This window comes from Acinonyx jubatus, chromosome X, assembly GCF_027475565.1.
Source record: "Acinonyx jubatus isolate Ajub_Pintada_27869175 chromosome X, VMU_Ajub_asm_v1.0, whole genome shotgun sequence".
Lineage (NCBI taxonomy): Eukaryota > Metazoa > Chordata > Mammalia > Carnivora > Felidae > Acinonyx > Acinonyx jubatus.
Window position 1 is genome coordinate 35,666,938 of NC_069389.1, and position 25,411 is coordinate 35,692,348.

Below are 25,411 nucleotides of genomic sequence, written 5' to 3' on the forward strand. Positions count from 1 at the left end.
GTGGAGCGCGAGGAGCGCGCTCACGTCGGGAGGGTGGATCAGGAGGGGCTACTGCGTTCCTAGGCGGCGCCCCTGCTGCCTAGGCAACCGCGCAGTTAAGTGTCCCGCCACCAGCACAGGTCCCCCAGATCCCGACCACAGCTCCGGTCACCATTCCGCCCGCCTTCCTCCTCCTCCTCCTCCTCCTCCTCCCCCTTTTCCGCTTCTTCCCTCCTCCTTTGCCCCTCTTTCCCCTTAGGTCCTCTCTCCCCCCTCCTCCCCCCGCACTCCGTGCACTCAATTCAGGCCAAGGTTTGCTCCACAAAATGGCCACCGAGAGCGACACCTGCGGCCACGTGACCCGCCGTCCTCCCGGCTTCGGGCTTTTTTTCGCTTAACTCCCGATTTCAAGGAGGCCGCCCATGGAAGAACGAGGGCTGACTACTTCGGAGAAATCTCCCGACATCTCCAAGTCCAAGGACTGAGAGAGAAATGAGCGAGTGCGCAGTTGAAAGGAACAGCAAAAACTAGGGGCATAAGGAGATAAAAGGGAAAGAAGCCTAGGTTAAATCTTAAGACCTCCTAGCAGGCGCAAAAGGGGACACGACGAGTTATCGCGAGATCTCAAGAACTCAAAGACTTAGTCTAGGGTATTAGCGGAGGACAGGAGAACTGAAGCTCAGGCGAACTAGGGCAGCATTTGGCGCTCTGAGCTCCAAGGTAGGACGAAGAGCCAGGGACGGGACTGCTTAGGAAATCACGCGAGGTTTGGACTAAACCAACGCGCAGTAGCTAGGCAGAAGTCACAGCAGCAGGAGGGGTTCGGGTGTGAGAGGGAGGGGCTACGTCTTACGTGCTGACGTAGCGGCCCTTCGAGTGGGTATATTAGATCGGTGGCCGCGCCGTGCGTTCCAGAGCCGCAGTTCTCCCGTGAGAGGGCCATCGCGGTGAACCGAACACACTCGCTTAGCAGCGGAAGACTCCGAGTTCTCGGTACTCTTCAGGGATGAGTCATGTGGCGGTGGAAAATGCGCTCGGGCTGGACCAGCAGGTGAGGTGCAAGGAGCCTACTGGGGTGGTTGCTGGACCTAACTTGGCTTATGGCGCAGCGCTAACTGGCACGCTTAGTTCCCATCTCCTGCATACTTCGGGCTGGCCAGTGTCAGTGACTTGGGGCTATGGAGGAACGGGGAGGTGGTAGGAATGCTGGTTATGGCTATCGCTCGGGCCGGGGCCCCGGCTTGGCCCGCGGTATTGTCCCCGGGCCGAGCACAATGGCGGCTTTTGTGTGTGCGTGCGCAGGCGGGCGGAGGGGGAGGGGGTGCGCGCGCTCTCGCGGAGACGCGCACGCGCGAACCTAGACTGGTTTGTGACCCATGGGTGGTGGGGGGGAGGTGAGTGGCGCGGCAGTGCGCGAATGGGGACCCTTTTGGCCTCGAGGGCTTTCGATTCTCTTTGCGCTCGCAGCCTGGATTCCTGTTCCAGAGACCCTGCGGCGTTCGTGTGTGTGTGTGTGTGTGTGTGTGCGCGCGTGTGTCCGCGCGCGGCAGCAGCGGTGTGTGTGTGCGCCCGTGTGAGCAGGAGGGACGCAGCCCTGGAATGTGGAAGGGGGCGGCGCGGGGGGTGGCCTTCTCTGGGGGTAATGGCGGCGGCCTTCTTTGTGTGGGGCTGGGTGGCTGGGCGGCGCTGCGGCCCACTAGCGGGAGAGAGCGGGTCCCGGGCCGGCGTGGGCCTGGAAAGAAGGATGGAATGGGCATCTTGTTCCTCCCGGGCTTCCTTCCGCAGGCCTTTTTGCTCGAGCCCGGTTTCCGCAGGGGCCATCGCACGCTGGGTGCCGCGGCCGCTGAGGCCGCGTTTCCGGAGTGGAAAGTTTTGTGACGCAGAAGATTCGGGGAGGAGTGGGGGGAAGGGGGGGGGAGTGGGTCTCTGCGTGCGCGGTAGCGCTGGGCTCTAGATAGAGGTTGAACGCGGCGGGGAGACATCCGGGAGGTTAGAGACCTGGAGTGGCCCCTTTTCCTTACATGCTCCACATAGTGAGTGGCGCTTTAGCCGAGGGCCGCGCGTTGTTTTGGGTGGTACCACGGGTTGTATGACTGTTCCCGTGTTAGTGACGTTTGATCCAGGAATCGGCCGCAGGAAAAATACCCGGAATGTAGCTTGGAAATAAACAGTTTTGTTGTTGACTTGTTGCTGCCTGTGGAGTGAGATTGTGAAATAGGTTAGAGCTCTGGGTCTGTCATCTTAACCGGAATCCCCTCTTCTAAGGGTTTGGGGGTAGATTAACGGAGGATGGGCTTCGGTGGCAGGAAGTCTGGATCCCTCTGCAGTAGAGGCACCATGCTACAGATAAGCTTTTCGGTGGGGTGTTTGGAGACCTTTAAGTAAACTTCTGCTTACCCCAAACTCCAGAACAATCCTGAAACGAAGTTTAGTGACACAAATTGATAGATTTTTAACGTAGTCGTGTATAATATATTTTTGCAGATTTAACGATCTGTTTCTTGTTCCTTGTCAATAAATGGAGCGTTTTTTTCTTCCATTAATGAATTGTATTAAATCCTTCAAATTGCTGATACATCATATGTTGAATGAAGCACATAGAAAATCTGTTGTCAACAGCACAGGCTATCCCCATTTTTAACATTTTGTATATAGGTGGTGCCAATTTAAAAAGATTATAGGCAGGAATGAGTCTTATTTAAATTTGTGATATAATTCAAAAAGTATGTAGACTCGTTAGAATTAAGCAGCAAGCAAATTGATAACAAAATTGCAACAATGTAATCCTAACAGTTTACAGTATCCTGCTTTATGGTTCATGTTGCCAAGTGTAAAATTAATAACAAAACTTACACTGTAACAAGTGCAAAAAGAGTTTTTGTTCCTCTTGTGCTTTAAAGTATCAGTCTCTTGAATAACAGAAAGCATGGCTGTGTTTTTGCTAATACAAATTATGGAAGCGAGGTGTCTAAAAGTCTTGTACTTTCTTTTTTTTATTAAGATTTAGCATCTCCTTCCAATTTTCAGTGACTCCATTGATGATGCTTACAATTTGACAGTATCAGTTTTGAGCTTTTAACAGAAGATTTATACCACTTTTGCAAACAGGTGGCATCAGTACTGTGTGCTGTCTTTTGTGGCTTTCTTAGAAGTTTTTTGACAGGTGTAGTTTTTTCCCCGGATATTGCTTGCAAGTACTTCCTGGCCACTACAGAATGTAATGAACATAGCAGGGCTTTTTGTGGAATGTTGAGGCTTTGACCTTCTAGTGTAAGGGGGTGAGTAGAAATCGAGATTAAAGACAGTGAAATGTGTCCGACTGTTTAAAAGCATTCAATGCCAGTTGTGCCATTTACGTGCAAAGTCTTCTGAGCTTAATCTCAATCTTAAAAATGGGAGAATAAATAGGTGGTACCTACTTCACAGAGGTTTTGTTTTTTTTTTAAGTTTGTTTGTTTATTTTGAGAGAGAGTGTGGGAGGGGCAGAGAGGGGGAGAAAGAATCCCAAGCCAACTCGGCACTGTCAGTACACAGTCCGATGCAGGGCTTGAACCTTGAGATCATGACCATCCAGGTGCCCCCACAGAGTTGTTCATCAGAGTGCTACCCTAATTAAAAATATTTGTGCAATACTTAGGGATAAAAGAACTAAGAAATGGTCAATTAAAATTTTGTTCTGTTTTTCAGGTGTGCTGTATAGGTTCAAAGTAATTGCAAGTAGAAAGTTGGTGGTATTAGGAACATTTATCACATATGATGGGAGTAAAAATAAATCGTTTTCCTATTTGACATTTTAAAATAATTTTAATTTCTTGGAGCTTTTACTTTGGAAAATGTTACAGGGAAAATTCACTTTGAATTGAATCACTTAAATTTTGACCCAGTTTCTACTGGATAACACCAGCATGTTAGTGTGCTGCTTTCCATAGTATAAGCAGTTTGTGCTATTTTCTGTTTGCTTAGAATTTTACAGTCTTCAAAACGCATTCTTCGTTAACATTCTTATTAAGAGTTTCACATCAGCTCCATGAAGCAGGCAGGGCAACTAGTGCTAGTCAATGCTACAGAGAAGGACTAGTTTTCTCTTCATAATATTTCAGCACACGGGCGGCTAACCATTTAACTCTGTTCTCCTAGTTTGCTGGCCTAGACCTGAACTCTTCAGATAATCAGAGTGGAGGAAGTACAGCAAGCAGTAAGTAAACCATTTTATGGATTTCTTGAATATTAGAGCTTTAATAACTTAATGTTCCATTGGACTTATTTTAAAGCTTAAGAATTTCCCTTCCAGTTTTTACTGTGTAGAGTTACTATGTAATCAGTGTTAAGTAAAATTATGTAGTGTACTTAGTGATCACTCTTAAAGCATTGTGGCCTTTGGGTAATAATAAAAGGGACTCATTTTCTGAATAAAAATAATCATTAAAAAGAACTTGATACAACACAAATTACCTTTGGAAGAATTTGATTATGTCCATTATGAATCTTGAGCCCAGCTTAGAGGTAGTGGGCATGTGTTTATCCCTATTAGAGTGAATCTACCAGAATTAAATTCAATAAAAGAAACATTCTTTTTTTTTTTTTAAGTTTATTTTGAGAGAGAAAAGCACAAGTGGGGGAGGGGCAGAGAGAGAGCTAGAATCAATCCCTAGCAGGCTCCTCACTGTCAGCACAGAGCCGGATATGGGGCTCAACTCCCGAGCCGGAGTTGGACGCTTAACTGACTGAGCCCCAATAAAGGGAACATTCTTGTTCATCAGCTATAGCTAACCCTTTCCTGTGAGGAACATGAGACTTACTGATAGAACAAAGCTATACCGAATCTTGAAGTGGTGGTTAGGATTTTAAATGCTGAATTGTATCATTCTCTGTGAAAGAAGTTAGATGTAAAAGTTTTATTTCATTTTATTTTTTCAGAGAGTTGTTTTGTTTTGTTTGAAACTTGTTAGAGATTAGTATTAAGGTGTAGGGATTTATTATTTGGCAGTAGACCTGCTTTGGGTCCCTTCAGGATCGATCTCTTCCTATTAACTCCCACCAAAAAAAGAGGGAGGGAGCAAATGGGTACAGGCTGTAGGGTCTGAAAGCGTTTTTTCATTGTGTTACGTGGTAAAGGATGTGACCTCATTTTTAGGGAAGAAAGGCCTCTTTGGGCACAAAGTTGCTTGGTATTTTTTAGGTTTGACTTTTTTTGTCATGCTAAAGATCTCTTACGAGTTGATCATCCTATTAGAGATCTTTAATATTTAGTTCAACCCAAAAGTAGAAGAGACAGTTAAGCAGATTTATTAGTAATAAAGCAGGTTGACTTTCTTTTACTTGGTGGATATACATTATTTGCTTTTGCTTCTCATCCATTATCTAGGCTGTATTTCTTGCCTGCAGACTTCTGTAAGCAACAACAGTTGACTGTAGACTCTGGCAAGCCCCAAATTAAAATTCTCAGTTCCTTGAAATCATTTCCCCATCGCAATTTACCAGGTTAGAAACAAAAAAGCCTCTTAGTGGCTAATTGCAGGATTTATTACATAGCAGTTTTAGGTTGTTACAGTTATACTTTCCTTGTAACTATTGCTGACAGATCTCAAATAGTAGCAGGCCTTTAAAAAAATTGTGTTGTATTAACCACTAGTAGCAAGTTATATTTGTGGATTTCAATGATTAGGTTCCAAGTCAAATTTTTATTTACCAAACTTTTTTCCTCCTCCCCTCCCCTTTTAAAGTTCTTAAAAGGCAATAGCCCATTTAAAATAAAAGTAGACTCATCCCCCTCCCCCATTTCCAAGTAAGTCAGACTGGTAGGCTAGATATTAAATTTTTTTCTAGGACCTTTTTTTACATTTTTTAAAACTTTATTTCTTTATTTAGAGAAAGTGTGAGGAGGGGAGGGGCAGAGAGAGAGAGACAATCCCAAACAGGCTCTGCACCGTGAGTGCAGAGCCCCACACAAGGCTTGAACCTATGAACCATGAGATCATGACATCAGCGGAAACCAAGAGTTGGATACATAACCAACTGAGCCACTCAGGCGCCCCCAGGACCGTTTTTTTAATAGTGCAAATTTTGGTAAAAAGCTTTAAGTTTTGGCATTTAATTTTATATTCTTTCTTTTAGAAGGACGCTATATTCCTCCTCACTTAAGGAACAGAGAAGCTACTAAAGGTAAGTCTTTTGAGCAACTTGGTAGACCTAATTCTTGTTGTTTAGAAGTCAGAGCCTAGGGAAAAATGCACTTTGGGAAGTCTGTGAACATTGTGCTCTCCTGTGCCTCTGTCAGAATTGGTTCAAATTATTAGGACTTACTCTGAAAAAACTCCTCTAAAGTCACACAGTGGAAAATTCTCTATTTCCTATGTCAGATTCCTCTGGCCAAGGGCATGGTTTTGTACAGTTTACTAGTGTTGTACTTTGTAATCTGTGTTTGTAATCATTGATATCATGATTTCAATTTGAAAAAGGTGAGTGGGTGTCCTACTGTGTAAACCAAACTGCACAGTAATAACCCAGTTATTTCTGTTTTGCAGAGCTGTCAAAAGAAAGATGTGTTATTGCAGATTAGGTAACAGATGATAGCATTGGGCATGCTCCCAGTAAGTTGGGAGTGATTCTCTGGTTTCATCTCCTTGCCCTTAAGTGCTTCATTTGAAAAGTTTTGTCTAAAATGTATCACAATGCCTGGTCTTTTCTGGTTGTGTTTGTAATGTGATAACTAGTAGATACCTCATTATGGGACAATTGTTTGGGTGCTGTATATTCTGTAAAATAGGTGATCTGAGATTTGGAGGAAAAGTGAAGGTTTGGAAAACTATTTAAAGGTCAAGAAGAAGGAAGATAAAGAAGGCAGAATTGGAAGGGTGCAGAAGTCCACAGGAGCATGTGATTTGCTATCATTCCTCCATGTGCATATGCAGTCTATATAAGCTTCACTGTCCCCGGCAATACATGTATATAAAATCTGATTATAATTTCGTAACTATCATATCATTTTTCTTAGTTACCTGCAGAGTTTGTCTTTATTGTCATGGGTTCTCATTCTAGTGTTCTAGCTGAAACTGGCCCCCATGTATATTTAGTGCTTTTCCCTCTTCATTGCAGTGACAGATCAAAGGGAAGGGGCAGTATCACAGACCTTTCAGTACCACAGACCTTTCAGAACTGAAAGGGCTGTTAGAAATCTAATTCAACTCTATTGCTTGCTGAAGTGTTGATCACCTGGCTGGCGGCTAATGGTAGAGGCTTAAGGCTGAAAGAAAGTAACTTAACTTCTAAACATTTAATCTGTTTAATTTATTCGTCTTTAAACCCTCTACCTCTTGGGCTAATTTACACCTTTCTCATTCCCTCTTACTGAATGTTTATAGTTGTACCCTAGGAATCTGTCCACACTAACAGTGTAGGGATGAAGATTTTCCTCGTATTCCTGATTCTTGTCTGTATTTCATGAGAATGGAGCATTGTACTACTTTTTACTATTGAAATTGGAAAATAATGTATTAAATCAGGTAATCTGACACCTTTAGGAATGTCTTAAATATCACCTCTGAGAAACACTGAAACAATAACTGTTTCCCAGTAAACTTGTTCATACCTATAAAACGAATGGATTTAATTGTGGTGGTCATATAACTATACCATAATCATTGTTTATAGACAAAGCTATTGACCTTTTTAGAGGTGGTATTCATTTAGAACATTTTTAGACTGTTAAGTTGCTTGGTTTAGTGCACAGTATTTTCCAGTGGAGAAAATCTAAAAAATTCTGTGTGCCATTGTAAACCAGCTCTAAATCTTGGTTCTCTTCTAATACCATGATAGGAATATTTCCATTGTCCTTTTAGTTCACAGAGATAAGATAAAATTAGTGGAGGGCTTCAAATTCAGAAACCTAGGTATTGTAAATTTCTATTTAATACAATAAAATGGGTTTGCTTTTTTTTATTGAAGGATTCTACGATAAAGACAGTTCAGGGTGGAGTTCTAGTAAAGATAAGGATGCATACAGCAGTTTTGGATCTCGTAGTGATTCAAGAGGGAAGTCTAGTTTCTTTAGTGATCGTGGAAGTGGATCAAGGGGAAGGTATGTGATTTTTATTGATCTTTTCACCTTATGTATATGAAATTTAGGAATTGGTCTTTATTTTGATAGATACTTGTTCTTGTACTCTTACTATGAAGCATGATGCTTTTTTTCCGCCTTAACAGACCCCCTATTTGGATGTGTTAATAAGCATTGTATCTGTGTAATCGTATTTTCTTAGCTGTAAGAGGTCTTAGAACTAAGTTGAATTTGTTCCATAGAAATTAGAGGAGAATAAGAACATGCCCCTGGACATAATGAAATCGGTTATTTTTGTAATTAATCTAGCTTTATTTATATTTAAAGCAGTAAGTTTATTTAGTGAATGGCCTAATTTGGTTGAGATTTTTGTGGGTATTCTTTATGACAATTTTAAACACCTTATATTTTTGATTACACAAGTGGTGAACTGACCTCATGCGCCTAATAGCTGTGGTTAGTCCTGTGTGTCCTGATTTTTCGCAAACAGGCCTAAAACTAAAAACATCTTAATTCAGGTAAGGATTATTTTCTACCTTTTATCCACAGTCTGTCACACAGGTGAATTGATTGTCCTTTTAAATGTCATCCTAGTTCTAACTGGGACAATTGATACTTGGTGTGCTATTTTTCCTACCACTAAAATGTATTTGGATGAGAACTTTAAATGAAAGTACAAGTTATGTGCTGATACCAAATATTTAAGACTTGGTTCTTAATTTCAGCATGTATGAGGCCTGTGTAGGCTGTATAATTTTATAGAAATCAAGAAGGATACTTACTTTAGAAAGTAAAGCTATGTAAATGGTACATTTGATGTGATTAATTAGAGGGCCTTATTTGTCAAATAAAAGTGAGCTGTGATGAGTCATTCAGCTTCTCTCCAGGTACGGTTCTAGAGTAGTGACAGTAATCTGATAATGGTTAAATGATTCTGATTAGTTTCTTATGCTGTTCAGGTTTGATGATCGTGGACGGAGTGACTATGACGGCATTGGCAGCCGTGGTGACAGAAGTGGCTTTGGCAAATTTGAACGTGGTGGAAATAGTCGCTGGTGTGACAAATCAGATGAAGATGATTGGTCAAAACCACTCCCACCAAGTGAACGCTTGGAACAGTAAGTTTTTGAAACGTATGTTAATTGTGATAAAGCCTCATTAGCTAATATAACAAATAAACTTAACCAATCTTGATTTCAGGGAACTCTTTTCTGGAGGAAACACTGGGATTAACTTTGAGAAATATGACGACATTCCAGTTGAGGCAACAGGCAACAACTGTCCTCCACACATTGAAAGTGTAAGTATTTTTGCTTGACTTTTTAAGAAGTGTAAATCTTCTCACAGCACATCAAAATAAGGTGGGCTTTCAAAAAGCAAATATAGATCATATCTACTTGAATAATTCTTTAGTTACATTAAAAACCTGCCTGATTGATTTGTGGAACGTTAAGTGTCACCATTACTAATAATTAGAAATAGAAAATGCGTCAAATGTAGGAGGACCCCAGACTTCTTCAGTGTAGATTAAGCCTGGAGGACTGGTTTTCTTCAAAATATAATGTAGTTTTATTTAAAGCAGCTATAAATTACAAATCAGGTGTTAGGGTTTTTCCTCCCTGTTATTGTATTAGTGTAAAACAAAAATGACTCCAGGATAGCATTTCTAGCAATTTAACCCCATTGAATTTCTTGACAGTTCAGTGATGTTGAGATGGGAGAAATTATTATGGGAAACATTGAGCTTACTCGTTATACTCGCCCAACTCCAGTACAAAAGCATGCTATTCCTATTATCAAAGAGAAAAGAGACTTGATGGCTTGTGCCCAAACAGGTAAGTCTACTTAATAAAAGTTAAAAAGTTATAAAGAATAACTTAATTGGGATTACCCTTGTACAACTAGTACCAAAAAAAACACATGGGATATGTAAGTTTCATGGGGAAGCTTGAGTCCTAGACATAGCCTAAATGGTATATTTTGATACAGGTATGGAGTAGTTGGCTGGTATTTCTTGTCTTACAGACCTTTGGATTTTGTTATCTTTAGTGTTCTCATTAGGGCATCTTGGGGAGGCCTGTAGAAAGCCCTCAGCCTGTTAATTGCTGCAACAGGGTTAGATTATTGTCATTGCAATGGTGGGAAATTAGCACTATAACATTTTTTTTTTTAAGTTTATTAATTTAGAGAGGGAGAGGACACGAACAGGGGAGGGTTGGAGAGAGAGGGAGAGAGAGAATCCTAAGCAGGCTCCTCACTGTCAGTGCAGAGCTCGACGCGGGGCTCGAACTCCCAAATCGTGAGATCAGTAAGAATTGTAAGATCAGAATAGTCTGTGATCCATAGGAATGTGGCCAAGGGAAAGAAAGGTGCCTTCATGGTAAAGAAGCACTTCCCACCTTTTGGGAATGGGGATGGTTTATAGCCTCTAAATTGAGCACAAGTTTTGCTGTGTCTGTAAGTTTGACCAATTTGAAGGAGGGTGGCAACTGCCCCCCCCCCATTAAAAATAAATATAATTATCTGATATCTTTGCTTCCTTATGGAAGAGTGAAAATTTCATCCTTTGTACACCAGAATATGTACAGTATGTCTGTATATATGTGTTACAAATTGAAATTGACATCATTTTTGAGGGAAAATTTCTGTTCTCTTTACAAATGCAAATAAGTTGAACACTACATTGTTATTGATCAGAGTTTGGTATACTTTCTCTGTAAGGAAGCAAAATAAACATTTTTGGTTTTTGTGGGCCACGTAGTCTCTGTTTCCAATCTACTCGTTTCTGCTGTCATAGTGTGAAAGCACCTGTAGATCGCGTGTAAATTATTGGGCGTGGTTGTATTCCAATAAAGCTTTATTTACAAAGATACATAGGACCTTAGTTTGCTGACTTCTGTTACAGATGGGTCAAAGAAGTCATTTCTTGGTATTTTTAACTTAGCTGTTACTTTTTAGAAAATTTATTGGGGTATAAAGTAAAACCACTAATTAGTAATAGGGCAGTTACAAAACTGTCCTCTACCAATATTTATTCAAAAATAATAAGCAGTCCTTCTCTGAATATGCTTTCTCTTAAACAGGGTCTGGAAAAACTGCAGCATTTCTTTTGCCCATCTTGAGTCAGATTTATTCAGATGGTCCAGGCGAAGCTTTGAGGGCCATGAAGGTAAATATTTGTTATGTGGGACATTTATACTTTTAAGTAAGTTTTATGGCCAACTTGGGGCTTGACCTCACTACCCCGAAATCAAGAGCTGTACACTGTACTGACTGAACCTGCCAGGCTCCCCGAAATGCACCATTATTGTAGAACTTTGTAGATAGCTGTTGAGAACTTTCTAAATGGCACATCTACTTATTCCAAATTATTTAATGAAAAACAGTTTTCAAGTGTAATCTGTAAACTACAGAAGGGAATTATGACGTAATGGACCTTTAAAAGAGGATGTTAAGAGTTGAACTTTTAAATTATTTTTTAGGAAAATGGAAGGTATGGGCGTCGCAAACAGTACCCAATCTCCTTGGTATTAGCACCAACCAGAGAATTGGCAGTACAGATCTATGAGGAAGCTAGAAAAGTAAGTACACATTTCAGGGATTTTTAGCTTTCTTGTTGATTCTATTGAACTGTTTTAGGACTATGAAAAAGTGTTGGCCTTGAAATTGTAAAAATTTCTTTGCTTGTAGTTTTCATACCGATCTAGAGTTCGACCTTGCGTGGTTTATGGTGGTGCTGATATTGGTCAGCAGATTCGAGACTTAGAGCGTGGATGCCACTTGTTAGTAGCTACTCCAGGACGTCTAGTAGATATGATGGAAAGAGGAAAGATTGGATTGGACTTCTGCAAGTATGTTAATTTTTAAATGCATAAAATGTAATATTTTTTAAATTACTGGCCATTCATTTTGTAGTACTTACCAGCATTGTTTAAATTTTAAGATCCAGAAGTGATTCATTTTAGCGCTCTTTTATGAGATGCTGATTGTAGTTTTAATGTTGATAAATTGGTGACCTTTTAGTAGAGGCTGAGAATGATTGGACTGGGACGGAGTCAGAAGTAGTAAGAGCTAGTTTTGCTGTGTGCTTGTGAATGATTTATTTCGTGGCACAAGTCCTGTGCTTTGTCTCGTGTACGTGTGTTAAATCTGCAGTGTGAGGGATTTAACCATCAATGAATATGATTGTATATAGAAAACAGCTGTACTAAAACTATCTCTTCTTCTCAAATTCTAAACTGAATGTTTTTATGACAGATACTTGGTGTTAGATGAAGCTGATCGGATGTTGGATATGGGGTTTGAACCTCAGATACGTAGAATAGTTGAACAGGATACCATGCCTCCAAAGGGAGTTCGTCACACTATGATGTTTAGTGCTACTTTCCCTAAGGAAATACAGGTATTGTGTGATACTGCAAGTTTTATTTACTGAGAAATTTGTTGGTCTCAGTAGATGATGATAATTTTTTCTTTTTAGATGCTTGCTCGTGATTTCTTGGATGAGTATATCTTTTTGGCTGTAGGAAGAGTTGGCTCTACCTCTGAGAACATCACACAGAAAGTTGTTTGGGTGGAAGAGTCTGACAAACGGTCCTTTTTGCTTGATCTTCTGAATGCAACAGGTAAAATTACGAATAATTTTAGTGTCACTCTGGCTTAGGTAATGGGAATCCATTTGGATCACCTTTATTGCTTTTCCTCCCCATTTAAAACATCCCATTAAAAGTATATTTATTTGTCTCTGTTTAGATGTTGACTAAATGTTAACAGAACTAAGTCCCTATTAAAGACAAATATCTGGTAATTTTTCACAATTAGGCAAGGATTCGCTGACATTAGTGTTTGTGGAGACCAAAAAGGGTGCAGATTCTCTGGAGGATTTCTTGTACCATGAAGGGTATGCTTGTACCAGCATCCACGGAGACCGATCTCAGAGAGACCGAGAAGAGGCCCTTCACCAGTTCCGCTCAGGAAAAAGCCCAATTCTAGTGGCTACAGCCGTATGTATAATACAAGTGTATTTTCAAGTTGCCGCTGTTCAACTTTGGCTTCAAGTGCGCCATGTGTAACAAAAGTTATTTTCCAGGTAGCAGCAAGAGGACTGGACATTTCAAATGTGAAACATGTTATCAATTTTGACTTGCCAAGTGATATTGAGGAGTACGTACATCGCATTGGCCGTACAGGACGTGTAGGAAACCTTGGTAAGTGTTCAGTTACTTGATTGATGGTCTGGTGGTTTTTTCAGTGGGATGTAGCAAAGAGCTTTTCAGGATCTTAATTTGAGAACTCTTACTAAGGAATGCTGTTAAAATCTATCTTAGCAATAGAAGTGACTTGTGGTCCTTTCAGTGTTCTACTTACTATTCTGTGTACGAAAGTAAGAATACTGTGCTCTTATGGAAGACTTTAATTTATGTACTTTTTGGGACTGGTTTAGGCCTCGCCACCTCATTCTTTAATGAGAGGAACATAAATATTACCAAGGATTTGTTGGATCTTCTTGTTGAAGCTAAACAAGAAGTGCCATCTTGGTTAGAAAACATGGCTTACGAACACCACTACAAGGGTAGCAGTCGTGGACGGTCTAAGAGGTGAGGCATACGGGTGGCATATAAAGAATGGGGTGGGTGCTGTGTCCAAAGTTAACTTTTCAAGTACTTAGTGGAACAGGCTTTATTTTCGGTTGCCTGGATCATTTGGGGAAGGGGTGTTAGAAGGGGTTGTCACAAAGTTAATGCCAGCTGTTTACGGAAATCAGAAATTGACCATCGGGAGGTTTTAACAAGAACTGGCTTGTCTGGTGGGATCTCCTCTTCCTTCGAACCACCAGCACATTCTGTCGTTGCAGTAGTAGATTCAGCGGAGGCTTCGGTGCCCGAGACTATCGACAAAGCAGCGGGGCCAGCAGTTCCAGCTTCAGCAGCAGCCGCGCCAGCAGCAGCCGCAGCGGAGGAGGCGGCCACGGCAGCAGCAGAGGGTTTGGTGGAGGTGATGTTCATTTTTCACCTCCTGTCTCTGGGGAGGGCTTCTTGTAGTCCTCTTTTTTCAAAGCATAGTTAAAAACACTGGAGAAGTTTGGCCCAATAGATTGCTTTTCATAATTTGATGTCAAAGTACTTAAGGAGGGGAATGGTTGTATTTAACAGTGGATGACTTAATTAATTTCTCTCTTTTTCACATCTCTCATTAGGTGGCTACGGAGGCTTTTACAACAGTGATGGATACGGAGGAAATTATAACTCCCAGGGGGTTGACTGGTGGGGTAACTGAACCTGCTTTACAGTAGGTCACCCTGCCAAACAAGCTAATATGGAAACCACATGTAACTTAGCCAGACTATACCTTGTGTAGCTTCAAGAACTCGCAGTACATTACCAGCTGTGATTCTCCACTGAAATTTTTTTTTTAAGGGAGCTCAAGGTCACATGAAAAGATGAAAGGAACAATCAGCAGCCCTGTTCAGAAGGTGGTGCGAAGACTTCATTGCTGTAGTTTGGATTAACTCCCCTCCCGCCAACCCCCATCCCAAACTGCATTTATAATTTTGTGACTGAGGATCATTTGTTTGTTAATGTACTGTGCCTTTAACTTTAGACAACTTTTTATTTTGATGTCCTGTTGGCTCAGTAATGCTCAAGATATCAATTGTTTTGACAAAATAAATTTACTGAACTTGGGCTAAAATCAAACCTTGGCACACAGGTGTGATACAACTTAACAGGAATCATCGATTCATCCATAAATATTATAAGGAAAAAACTTATGCGGTAGCCTGCATTAGGGCTTTCTGATACTTGCAGATTGGGGGAAAATAAACAACAAACGTCTTGAAGCATATTAACGGAATTAGTTTCTAATGTGGCAAACTGTATTAAGTTAAAGTTCTGATTTGCTCACTCTATCCTGGATAGGTATTTAGAACCTGATAGTCTTTAAACAAGCCATTCCAGTCATGATGAGGTGATGTATGAATACATGCATACATTCAAAGCACTGTTTTCAAAGTTAATGCAAGTAAATACAGCAATTCCTCTTTCAATGTTTAGGCAGATCATTAATTATGAGCTAGCCAAATGTGGGCATATTATTACAGGGAAAGTTTAAAGGTCTGATAACTTGAAATAGGTTTTTAGGAGAATTCATCTACTTAGACTTTTTAAATGCCTGCCATAAATGAAATTGAAATGGTAGAATGGCTGACCACAGCAATGACCAGCCCTCATTGGGGCCCTGGGTGATTTTTGGTCTAATAACGCATGCTAGTGTTGATGTTTTTTGGTCAAGAGGGTATGAACAGGAAGAATTAATGCAGCAGGCTTTATTTTAAATGCCGATTCACATTACTCTGTTCAAGCTGCGTTGAGATGTTAAACTGGCTTACTATAGACTTTGTAAAAATGGCTCCAGAAGAGTAACAAACTGAAATCTTTGAGATCACACAGGTTGGAAATATGTACATAACTGCACAAGGTGTCAATTCTGCTATACAGTGCAGTTGTAGTCAGTTTTAGTTGCATAGGTTTCCATTGTATTTATAGTCTGTTTATGCTAAATCTGGCCAAAGATGAGCATTGTCCACCACTAAAATGCCTCTGCCACTCTGAATTCTGTGCTAATTTTGTGGCCAGAATGCGGTGATCAAAACGCTCAATCTTTTTACAGTGGCATAGGAAGACGGCAAAAATTTCCTAAAGTGCAATAGATTTTCAAGTGTATTGTGCCTTGTTCTAAAACTTTTATTAAGTAGGTGCACTTGACAGTATTGAGGTCATTTGTTATGGTGCTATTTCAATTAGTCTAGGTTTAGGCCCTTGTACATTTTGCCCATAACTTTTTACAAAGTACTTCTTTTATTGCACATTCAGAGAATTTTATATATATGTCTTGTGTGCGTGTCCTTAAACTTCCAATCTTATTTTGTCTCTTGGAGATTGTTGAACGCAGCTTGTCTAGGAAGGGGATGGGACTAGATTCTAAAATTTATTTGGGACCACGGGAATAATAGTTGGGAAGAAAACTATTTGCACACGACAGATTTCTAGATACTTTTTGCTGCTAGTTTTATGTAATATTTATTGAACATTTTGACAAATATTTATTTTTGTAAGCCTAAAAGTGATTCTTTGAAAGTTTAAAGAAACTTGACCAAAAGACAGTACAAAAACACTGGCACTTGAATGTTGAATGTCACCGTATGCGTGAAATTATATATTTCGGGGTAGTGTGAGCTTTTAATGTTAAGTCATATTAAACTCTTAAGTCAAATTAAGCAGACCCGGCATTGGCAGTGTAGCCATAACTTTCTGATGTTAGTAAAAACAAAATTGGCGACTTGAAATTAAATCATGCCAAGGTTTTGATACACTTGTCTTAAGATATTAATGAAACACTTCAAAACACTGATAAGAAGTGTCCAGATTCTCAGATGTTTGTTGCGTGAGTTTTGTTTAGTTGTGTGTATTTTTTTTTTTTTTTCAGTGAATGTCTGGCACATTGCTATCCTCAAACATGTGGTTATCTTTGTTGTATTGGCATATTCAGTGACTTGTACATTCAGCGATAGCATTTGAGCAAGTTTTATCAGCAAGCAATGTTTTCAGTTAATAAGGTTTCAAAAATCACATAAGAATGGATTTAAACTTGCTGAATGTAAAGATTGAACCTCAAGTCACTGTAGCTTTAGTAATTGCTTATTGTATTAGTTTAGATGCTAGCACTGCATGTGCTGTGCATATTCTGATTTTATTAAAATAAAAAGTTGAACTGCACAGTCTCCTTTGTTGTTGTCAATTGTGGTTTATTATTATAGGTGAAAATAAAGTTGTGCTCTTGCCTGAAGAATTGTAAGGTGTAATTTTTTTGGTTTTGCTGTCGAGTGCTAATTTTGAGATGCCTCTTGGGAGACAGAATGACTGATGCCATAGGGATTTGTAATAAAAGGTGAAGGTGAAAAAAAAGATTGCTGTAATGGAAATCTAGGACGTCCTTACGTGGACGTATTGCAAATCAGTTTGTACTTCAAGCAACGCAATATGGGTGGGAATCTTTCGTTCTTGGAAGCACTGGATTTGAAGGACATTTAGACGGTGGAAGAATGTTGGGTAAAAGTCAAATGGACTAGTAATCTAAGTGATGGTGAATGCTAAGGGATCCAGAATATTTGGTGGTGGTGGTGGGGAGGGGGGTGCCTGGCTGGCTCAGTCGGTAGAGCATGCGACTCAGGCTCAGGGTTGGGAGTTCAGGCCTCACGTAGGGAATGGAGCCTACTTTTTAAAAGTATTTAGGGTTATGATGATAGAGATGTCTGGCATGGCTATCCCCTTACCCCCTTCAGTTTCTTTGCTGGCATCCATTACTGCTGCGGGCAGCTGCTACCAATTAACAGACGGTATGTGAACCAGAACTGAATAGGCACTTTGTAAGCAATTAGGTTGAACCATATGAAAGGACTCCTGTTTTTGGGGTCAAACATGGTCAAGTGTTGGTAGTTGGCTATGATTAAACCTAAGGAAAGTACTTGATACAGCTTTCTCGAGTCCTTTGCGGTATGATGAACAATTTTTTTCTTTTTTCTTTTTGGTATTGTAAAGAAATACTTGATTCTGGATCGGTATCATTGTTCAGAGTTAGTCATCTCAAAGTAGCAAGCCTAAATTTATAGGGCAGAATTTTGAAGCCTAATATGCTATATTAGTTTTGGAGAATGGAAAGAGGGAAGGGAAGTAGTTTAGACAAAAGTGTGGAGAGAGGGGCACCTGGGTGGCTCAGTCGGTTGACTGTCTTAGGCTCAGATCATGATCTCTCATTTCATGAGTTCAAGCCCCACATCAGGCTTGCTGCTCTAAGTGCGGGGCCCGCTTCAGATCCTCTTTCTGCCGCTCCCCCACTTGCACTCTAAAAAGTGTGGAAAGAGGTTATGTTAGGACAGCTAGATGGAAAAGCTAATGGAGTGAAATTGGATTCTAAGGATGGTTCAAAGTCCCTGATAAAAGCGGGGTGCGGGCACCTGTGTGGCTCAGTTAAGCGTCCAGCTTTGGCTCAGGTTGTGATCTCATGGTTTGTGAGTTCCAGCCCTGCGTCAGGCTCTGTGCTGACAGCTCAGAGCCTGGGGCCTGCTTCAGATTCTGTGTCTCCCTATCTGCCTTCTCCCACTCGCACTCTGTCTCTTTGAAAAATAAACACTAAAAAAAAAAAAAAAGTGAACACAAGCTATCTGGGGGAACTAATTCTTAATTGAGATTATTTCTAGGCTAGCAGTATTAAGATTATAGTAGTCAGGTTTATTTGCATATTATGTTAATTTTTGTAGTTTTTTTTTTTTTAATTTTTGTAGTTTAAGCGATTTGTTTAAATATATACTTAAATGCTATTGTCACTGTTCGCCTCCCCCACTCATTAATGTTTGGTTTCGGTAATGGTTTGCTCTAATCATCTCTTGGCTGAATTTCAACACCACATAATTTTTTTCAAAAATGACTTCTAGGAACCATGTTTGAAAATTGTTCAGTGTCTGCTTGAACCTATATAATTGTTTTTTTTCTATGACGGGTGGCATGTTTCCCTTGCCCCTATGCTCCTAAGTGACCTAGTTAGAGCGATCACAGGCTTACTCTTTGAAGTAACTAAGATATCTGGGTGTTGACACTGGTCTTACCTGCCTTCCCACTGAAAAGCAGAAATTCCATTCACTGCATTTTAGGAATATCTCAGGCTTTTTTCTCTTCTCACTGAACACGATTCCGGATATGTTGAAACCTGCTTTGCTTCGTATCTTGCCCTCATTTCAGTTGATCTATTTTTCAGCATGTTTAGTCTGTTTCTAATGTGGTTTCCTGTATAGTGACTATTCTCCATTTCTTTCCTCATTTTCGTTGTTGATTCCCACCTCCCCCTTGGAAAAAACTTGACCGGGTTTTCTTCAGGATAATTTTGAAATAGGATTATTTTGACACCGGACACTATGTTTAATTATAGTGTGGAAGAGTAGATCATGACCTGGAAACATGTTTATTATGGGAGAAAACACCATAAAACAGATAAGCACATTAAGAGGAGATGTCTCAAAACAGGTGTTAAACATAGAATCACCACATGACTCAGCAATTTCACTCCTAGGAGAATTCTACCCAGGAAAAATGAAAACAAGCTGACAACGTACTATTTGCATGCGAATGTTCATAGCATTCACAATAACCCAAGAGTGGAAACCACCCAAATGCCAATCAGCTGGTGGAGGGACAAACAAAATGTGTATACATGGAATGGAATGCTGTTTGGCAATAAAAAGAAGGAAGTACTGATGTTATCTCTATCCTCTGGGGACATGACCATATCCCTAATTTCCTTTCCCCTCTTCAAAGGATCATTAGGTGGGCCTGTTAGTGCTGTGATACATGTCTGTATTCTGACTTAAGGTTTTCTGTGGATGTGTGTCCAGTTTCAGTCCTGATTTTATTGTGTTAGCAGGTATAGTCATGGTTTATAATTTGAGGGTTCCTGTTTTCCTTGTTGCACCAAAGATGACATTTTGCCTTTTTTTTTTTTAATAGGCTCCATTCCCAACATGAGACTTGAACTCATGACCCTGAGATCAAGAATTGTGTGCTCTACTGACTGGGCTGGCCAGGCACCCGGACATTTAACTTTTTTTTTTAATGTTTATTTATTCTTGAGACAGAGCATGAACAGGGGAGGGGCAGAGAGAGAGGGAGACACAGAATCTGAAACAGGCTCCAGGCTCTGAGCTGTCAGTACAGAGCCTGACGCGGGGCTCGAGCCCACGAACCATGAGATCATGACCTGAGCCAAAGTCGGACCCAGGAGCTCCCTTTTTCACTCTTAATTCTACTCCATACTCACTTAAATTTTCAACAGACCATCTCATTTACCTGACATCAGTGGATTAGTTGAATGCAGAATGGTCTCTGAACCTCCATTCCGGACCCAGTCACCTGATAGGATCTAGTGGGTTATCTGGTAGACATTTGGAGTGCCAAGGTTGATTTAGGGCTCATTGAAAAACTGTTTGGGGTCTGCTGAGTGTTGGGGAATGTAGCTATGAATTCAAAAGTACTCCTTGCCCTCTTGGAACCTAGTTTTTCTTTTGTGGCTCCCCAACTTGATGTTGCAACAGAAGAATCTGGGAAATGATTCTATGGCGACTTTCCTAATAGAATCCATCCCTGGGGTTCACTCAGGAATCTGTTTTGCATTTGCTTTTGTTCCTAATTTCCCCAGGCAATTTTGATGCAGCAAGCTTAGGTACGGACTCTGCTGTTCTCTACTTTCTATCATCTGTTCCAAAACTTCCAGTTACCATGATGGTGTTTCAGGTACTTCATAGCAGAAGCATCTCTATATTCCAAATTACAATAGTTACTGCAATCAAGCTAATGATGGTCTATTAAGTTGGTCCTTTGGTGTGGTACTAGTCTACCTTTGCAGCTTTTAACTTATTTCCCATACCTTATACTGTAGCTGAATATGATGCTATTGTGCAGACACATCCTGCAGTCTGCCTTTGCCTTGGTTTTTGTGCACCCTGTTCCTTCTAACTAGAATTGGGGCTGAAAGTTTAATTTTATAGATAGTACTCAGAATACTGAGCTGCCATTTACAATTATTAGCAATGTAGAGAAAATAATTGCTCTAATGGGTTGAGGAAGGAGTAGGTTTCAACTGGCATGGGTAGAATGAGCTCAACTATTTGGAAAATACGTAGAAAACTAGAAGGAAATCTGCAAAAATAGTGACAGTTCTTGTTTCTGGTTGAAATGAAATGATTTTCTGCTGCTTCATAATTTCCTGTACTGAGCAAATTTTGTACAATTATATTTTCTAACAAAACATAAGTTTTTAATTGTTTTAGTCTGAGATGATTATAAATTCACAGGAAGTTGTGAAATAGTACAGAGAGATCATGTGTACCTTTCACGCAGTTTCCCCTGTTAGTAACATCTGGCATAACTAGTACATCAAAACCAGGAAATTGACATTGGTACAATCCACAGACCTCATCCAGACTTCACCAGTTTTGTGTGTGCCATGTGTGTGTGTGTGTGTGTGTGTGTGTGTGTGCGTGTGCGTGTGGTTCTATGCAGTTTTACTACATGTTGATTTCTATAGCAACTTCCAAAGAACTGTTCTATCACCACAGTCTCCCTCGTGCTACCTCTTTATAGTCACACCTGCCCCCCACCCCTTCCTGCTTCTCCACCCTGTCACTAACCCCTGGCAACCGCTCATCTGTTTTCCATTTCTAAAATGTCATTTCAAAATTGTTAACATAAATGGAACTGTGCAGTATGTGACCTTTTGAGATTGGCTTGTTGTCACTCAGCAGAATGTCCTTGAGAGCTGTCCAAGTTGTTGCAAATAGTTTGTTTCTTTACTGCTGAGTGGTATGGATGTTCCATAGTTTTGTTTATTCAGTCGTTGAAGGATAGTTGGCTTATTTCCAGTTTTTGACCATTACAAATCAAGGTTGCTATGAACATTCATGTACAGATTTTTGTGTGGACATAAGTTTTCATTTTTCTGGCATAAATGCAATTGTTGGATCACATGGTAAGTATATGTTTACTTTAAGAACCTGCTAACCCATTTTCCTGAGTGGCTATACCATTTTACATTCCCACCAGCGATGCACGAGAGGTCCAGTTTCTGTGCATCCTCACCAGCATTTGGTATTGTCATATTTTTATTTTGGCTGTTCTAATTGGTGCACGGTGGCATCTCATTGTGGTCTTAATCTGCATTTCCCTATGGGCTAGTGATGTTGAACTTCTTTTCATGTACTTATATGCCATCCTTATATTCTCTTTGGTAAAATAAATGTTTGTGTCTGTGACCCCTTGTAAAATAATTGATTATTTTTTACTGCTGAGGTTTCTTTTAAGTTATTGAAGTAAAGTTGACATACAATGTTACATTAGTTTCGGGGATTTGACAATTCTGGACATTCACAGTGCTCATCACAGTAAGTGTAGTTACCCTTTGTCACCAGACAAAGTTATTACAACATTACAACAGTGTTCCCTAATGCTGTTACTTTTCATCCCTATGATTTATTTATTTTATAACTCTAAGTTTGTACCTCTTAATCCCCTTCACCTATTTCCTTCATTCCCCCCAACTCCCTCCCCTCTGGCAACCAGTAGATCTCTGTATTTAGGAGTCTGTTTCTGTTCGTTTGTTTGCTTTGTACTGCTGAGTTTTGAGAGTTTTCTATATATTCTAGGTACAAGTCCTTTATCAGATGTATGATTTGCAAGTATCTTTTCCTGGTCTGTAGCTTGTCTATTTATCTTCTTTTTATTATTATTTTATTTTAATTCCAATGTAATTAACATGCAGCGTTATTTTAATGTCAGGTGTACAATATAACGATTCAACACTTGCAGCGCTCATCAAGGTAAGTGTACTCTTGGGATGTCTGGCTGGCTCAGTCAGAAAAACATGTGACTCTTGATCTCAGGGTCATGAGTTCGAGCCCCATGTGGGGTGCAGAAATTACTTAAAAAAAAAAAAAAGGTAAGTGTACTCTTAATCCCCATCACCTATTTCACCCATCCCTCTTCCCACCTCCTCCCTGTTAATCCTCATTTGGTTTGTCTTTCTTTTTTCCCCCTTTGTTTGGTTTGCTTCTTATATTCCACATAGGAGTGAAATCATATGGTATTTGTCTTTATCTGACTGGCTTATTTGACTTAGCATAATACACTCTGGTTCCATCCATGTTGTTGCAAATGACAAGATTTCATTCTTTTTTATGGCTGAATAATATTCCTTTGTATATACCACTTCTTTATCCACTCATCTATTAATGGACACTCAGCTTATTTTTGTTCTTAATTGGGTCTTTTGCAGAGCAAACATTTAAATTTTTTAAAAGTTTTTATTTATTTTGATAGAGAGCATAAGGGGGGAGGAGCAGAGAGAAGGAGAGAGAATCCCAAGCAGGCTCTGTGCTGAGCCCAACGAGGGGCTTCAACTCATGAACCGTGAAATCATGACCTGAGCTGAGATCAAGAGTCAAATTCTTGGGGCACCTGGGTGGCTCAGTCAGTTGGGCATCTGACTTTGGCTCAGGTCATGATCTCACGGTTCGAGAGTTTGAACCCTGCATTGGGCTCTGTGCTGATAGCTCAGAGCCTGGATCCTGCTTCAGATTCTGTGTCTCCTTTTCTCTCTGCCCCTCCCCCATTCGCACTCTATCGCTGTCTCTCTCAAAAATAAACATTAAAAAAAAATTTAAAAAAAAGAGTCAGACTCAACTTACTGAGTCACCCAGGCACACCCATTTTTAATTTTTTAAAAACATTTTAAATTTTGGGGTGCCTGAGTGGCTCAGTTGGTTAAGCGTCCAACTTTGGTTCAGGTCATGACTCACAGCTTTTGAGTTTGAGCACCGTGTCAGGCTTTCTGCTGTCAGCACAGAGCCTGCTTTATATCCTCTGTCCCTCACTCTCTCTGCTCCTCCCCCGCTTGCACTCTGTCTCTCTCTCGAAACAAAACAAAAAATTAATTAATTAAAAAAATTTTTAAGTTTGATGCAATCCAATCACCAATATTTCCTTTTGTGGATTGTGATTTTGGTGTCATGTCTAAGGATACTTCGCTTAGCCTTGGTCCTAAAGATTTTCTATTTTTCCTAATAATTTTATAATTTTACATTTAAATCTATGATCCACTTTGCGTCCATTTTTAAGGTGTGAGGTTTAGGTTAAGGTTCCCTTTTTAATCGATGGATGTCCAGTTGCTCTAGCACCATTTGTTGAAAAGACTCTCCTTCCCTTGTTGAAATGCCTTTGCAACTTTGTCAAAACTCAGTTGACCATCCTTGTGTGGGTCTATTTTGGGTTCTCTTCTATTTCATTGATCTATGTGTCTATCCCTCCACCAACACCATACTGTTTCCATTACTTCTAGCTATATAGTAAGTCTTAAAATTTGGTAGAGTGATTCCTCCCACTTTATTCTTTTTCAAATTTGTTTTAGTTATTCTAGTTCCTTTGTCATTTCACATAAATTTTAGAATAAGCTTTTTTTAAAAATTATTTGATGTTTTATTTATATTTCAGAGAGAAACAGTGCATGAGGAAAGGAGGGGTAGAGAGACAGAGACAGAATCTGAAGCAGTCTCCAGGCTCTAATCTGTCAGCACAGAGCCCAATGTGGGACCTGAACTCACGAACTGTGAGGTCATGACCTGAGCCAAAGTCAGACACTTAACTGACTGAGCCACCCAGGTGCCCTCTTTTCTTTCCTTTTTTTTTTTTTTTTTTTTGAGTAATCTCTATGCCTAACGTGGGGCTTGAACTCACAACCCCGAGATCAAGAGTCACATGCTCTACTGACTGAGCCAGCCAGGCGCCCCTAGAATAAGATTTTCTTTACAAAAAATCTGGCTGGGGTTTTGATGGTAATTGTGCTGAACCTCTAGATCAATTTGAGAGAGAATCGACGTCTTTACTATTTTGAGTCTAAAACATATGTATATATTTATAAATCTTTAAGTTTATTTTTATTTTGAGAGAGACAGAGAGAGAATGTGAATGGGGGAGGGGCAGAGAGCAAGAGAGAATTCCAAGCAGGCTCCATGCTGTCAGCACAGAGCCCGATGTAGGGCTCGAACTCACAAACTGTGAGATCATGACCTGAGCTGAAATTGAATCGGACACTTAACCAACAGAGCCACCCAGGCACCCCGAGTCTAAAACATATTTTTAAGTTGTGAACTCAGAATATCCAGCCAACAGGAAAAATCATCTGCCACTTCCTACACGGAGCACTCCTATTTATTCATCCTAGGATTAAGCTCCTTGTGTGGAGCATGTCTATGGAGCAGGTGCCTCCGTGAAGGAAGGCATTTTGTGAAGGAAGTTCATGTAGGAATATATGAAGGAGCCCATCTGCTACTCATGATAGCCTAGGTATTTCAGAGCAACCCTTCTGCTGAAGACAACCCTAAAAATGCATGTAAATTTAATGCAGGCATTCCCCTTCTGATCCAGTAAGCACCTTCTGGAAAGTTTCCTGTTAGGAACAGAGACAGAGGCTTCCCAAAAGTCAAGTCAGTAACGATGCAGAAAATACAATATTCAGTTAATCTCAAACTTGAAGAAACCTTACACCTTTTTAGTTTCATCTTCTTAAAACTCATCATTTTGAGAGTACTTGGGAGTCTTACTTGAATATTAATTCTCGGCATGCGTTGAACTTAATTACCATAATGTCCCAGAATTTTAATAACAAAATTTTAATGTCAGTTTTCATCAGGGGAACGATGTCCTTGGATTGTACTGTGGTGACTTCCTGTAGAACTTCTTTAATTGGCATACACTCGGGCAAAGCCTTCTTTTTCACAGG

At 40.3% G+C, this 25,411-nt stretch overlaps 1 protein-coding gene across 4 annotated transcripts; it reads left to right on the forward strand.

Annotated features, from left to right (window-relative positions):
* The first annotated feature begins 502 nt into the window (after positions 1 to 502).
* DDX3X (DEAD-box helicase 3 X-linked) lies at positions 503 to 16,814 on the forward strand. 4 transcript variants are annotated; one of them, XM_027054153.2, is made up of 17 exons: positions 503 to 1,030; positions 4,117 to 4,174; positions 6,094 to 6,141; positions 7,924 to 8,056; positions 8,995 to 9,153; positions 9,236 to 9,335; positions 9,735 to 9,870; positions 11,119 to 11,204; positions 11,518 to 11,616; positions 11,726 to 11,886; positions 12,293 to 12,437; positions 12,516 to 12,660; positions 12,857 to 13,038; positions 13,125 to 13,242; positions 13,479 to 13,632; positions 13,890 to 14,029; positions 14,232 to 16,814. In XM_027054153.2, exons 1-17 carry the CDS (start codon positions 986 to 988, stop codon positions 14,309 to 14,311), a joined length of 1,989 nt encoding a protein of 662 aa, XP_026909954.1. In that variant the 5' UTR covers positions 503 to 985; the 3' UTR covers positions 14,312 to 16,814. The 4 variants fall into 4 exon arrangements, with proteins under 4 accessions (XP_026909954.1, XP_026909953.1, XP_026909955.1 ...); XM_027054152.2 differs by having other exon boundaries at positions 872 to 1,030; positions 13,872 to 14,029; XM_027054154.2 differs by having other exon boundaries at positions 872 to 1,030; positions 13,893 to 14,029.
* The last annotated feature ends 8,597 nt before the right edge of the window (positions 16,815 to 25,411 follow it).